We start from the raw sequence: 2,452 nt of genomic DNA on the forward strand, positions 1-2,452 counted from the left end.
CAAAGGGACAGAATTTGAACCCATGCAACAAAAAAAAAAAAAAAAAAAAGAATTATCTAGGAAAGCTTATAAAACATGTAGAGGTTTTGTGAAATTCTGTGAGATTTTGGCTGACAGTAGGTCTTATATGGGGCCCATGAATTGGTGTATGTTTGTTTGTTTGTTTTTTTGGTGTTGGGGATCAAACTTGGGTCCTTGCGCTTGCAAAGCAGGCGCCTGAACCACTGAGCCAAATCCCCGGCCCTAATTTGTATTTTTAATAGTTGTGACTACACTGTTTTTAGAGACATTTGACTTAAAGTGGTGGGTCTTAAGCACTGTTGTAAAGATACCTTCCAATAATGCATGCCTACTGCTTCCTCTCTAGGCCATTGAAGAGTATGTCGTTATTAAGTATATGTTCACAAAAACCAAACCAAAAAACCCACATATGATATTAGAAATAATTTACATTTGTATACATAAATTGCTGGTCCAGGAAAATGGACTTATTGTAAAATAACCTTTTTGTGTTGAAGTAGTTATTAGAAAACTATATGAAAGTATTTAAAATCTAACCTTTTTAGCATTTTTAAAGGAAAATTAGGATGATGAAACATTTAACTTTGGTTTTGCAGGTGTGACCTTCACAGTACATACTCACCTGTGTGCTGACTGGTATTATTTGTTACTTGATGTGAGAGTGCTTTTCCCCCCAGTTTTGTTGTTGTTTTGGGGATTGCTGCTTAGTTTTGTTTTTGACACAGTATGGACCCTTGATGTTTCCTAACACTCATTTGGCTTTTGAGCCAGACTTTATGTTTCACCCATGTTAATTGATTTTTTTTTTTTCCTGGTACTGGGGATTGAATTTAGGACCTCACACTTGCAAGGCAAGCATGGTGCCACTGAGCTAAATCCCCAGCCCATCACCCATGTTAATTGATACAGAAACTTTGAGTTGGGCTTATTATGGTGGAGAATTTTGTGGAAAATAGTACTTATGATCCATATAAATGATATTTTAGAGTTTTTTTTTTTTTTGGTACTGGGGATTGAACTCGGGACCTTGCACTCACCAAGCAGGCAGCAGTACCACTGAACTAAATCCCCGGCCCTATTTAGATATCTTCACATAGATTTTTGTTTGAAAAGAAATACTATTGCTGAATGTCTTGTAGTTGGAAAGGGGAGGGAACTATTGGTAGGTTAATTTGGATGATATGTAAAAGACATTCTGTTAGGTGATTTAAAAGATTTTGCTGTACTGATTTTTATATTTGGGTGTATTTTTTTTCTTAGGGTTCAGATGATTGTTTGGTAAAGATTTGGTCAACACATAATGGCCGCCTGTTATCCACACTACGAGGTCATTCTGCAGAAATTTCCGATATGGCAGTGAACTATGAGAACACACTTATTGCTGCAGGGAGCTGCGATAAAATCATTAGAGTGTGGTGCTTGAGAACTTGTGCCCCAGTTGCTGTGCTCCAAGGACACACGGGGTCAATTACATCTCTACAGGTAAACTTTGAGCTTAGTGGACACCTATGTATGTTACTGCCTTTCCTTTAGAACTCTTTCTCTTTGACATTGAGAATAGTAATGTGCTTAACAAGTAAATGGTCTATTTTAAGTGTAGGAAATCAAGAGAAAATGAAATCATTTATATTTCTACAGATTGTAGCAGATAATAAATATCTAATGTAGTAGAGCTTTACCCCAATGCCTCTTGATGATTTTTTGCTTCTTTGAAATTTATGGTAGAATTGGATGATGAGTGTCAGTTACAGGCTGGTTATAGGTTATTTTTCTCTTTAAAACTTGTGGATTTTGGGGTTGGGGATTTAGCTCAGTATCTTGGTTCTACTTACTGTTTGCCTTACAAACACAAGGACCCAAGTTCAATCCCTGGTACCAAACAAAAACAAAACTTATGGATTTGGCCGAGCATGGTAGTACCTGAATGTAATCCCAGCAGTCAGGAAGCTGAGGCAGGAGGATTGGCAGGAGTTTGAGGCCAGTCTGGCCTCAGAGTGAGTTCAAAGTGGTCCTGAGCTACATAGTGAGACCCTGTCTCAAAACAAAAGCAATGAAACCAAAAAAACCTATGGATTTTGTTAAGTGGATTAAATTTGCTCAGATATTAAAATTTTTTTCACAATGAGTGTGGAGGATAATTTTGAACATTTAAAATAGACAAAATAGCACACTACTGGACTCTATGGCCAGTTCTTCCCTAACCACATTCCTATTCCTAACCACATTATACCTACAGAAAATATCTAGAATTCATATCCTTTCTTTTTAAAATATTTTAGTATGTATTTTTTTAGTATGTATTTCTGAAAGATACAAATATTTAAAAATACACTACACTAGGGGCTTGGGGACGTAGCTCAGTCGTTCTGGCACCTGTCTTGCAAGCACAAGGACCCAAGTTTTTTTTTTTTTTTTTTTTTTTTTTTTTTTT

General features: G+C 36.4%; 1 protein-coding gene across 1 annotated transcript in view; it reads left to right on the forward strand.

Annotated features, from left to right (window-relative positions):
- Positions 1-2,452, forward strand: part of Brwd1 (bromodomain and WD repeat domain containing 1) — a 111,797-nt gene that overhangs the window by 3,802 nt on the left and 105,543 nt on the right. The window contains exon 4 of the mRNA XM_010636538.2: positions 1,282-1,503. Within this exon, the coding sequence (XP_010634840.1) occupies positions 1,282-1,503 (222 nt within the window). The remainder of the gene's footprint in view (positions 1-1,281; positions 1,504-2,452) is intronic.

This window comes from Fukomys damarensis, unplaced genomic scaffold (assembly GCF_012274545.1).
Source record: "Fukomys damarensis isolate Sample0158 unplaced genomic scaffold, DMR_v1.0_HiC HiC_scaffold_24, whole genome shotgun sequence".
NCBI lineage: Eukaryota > Metazoa > Chordata > Mammalia > Rodentia > Bathyergidae > Fukomys > Fukomys damarensis.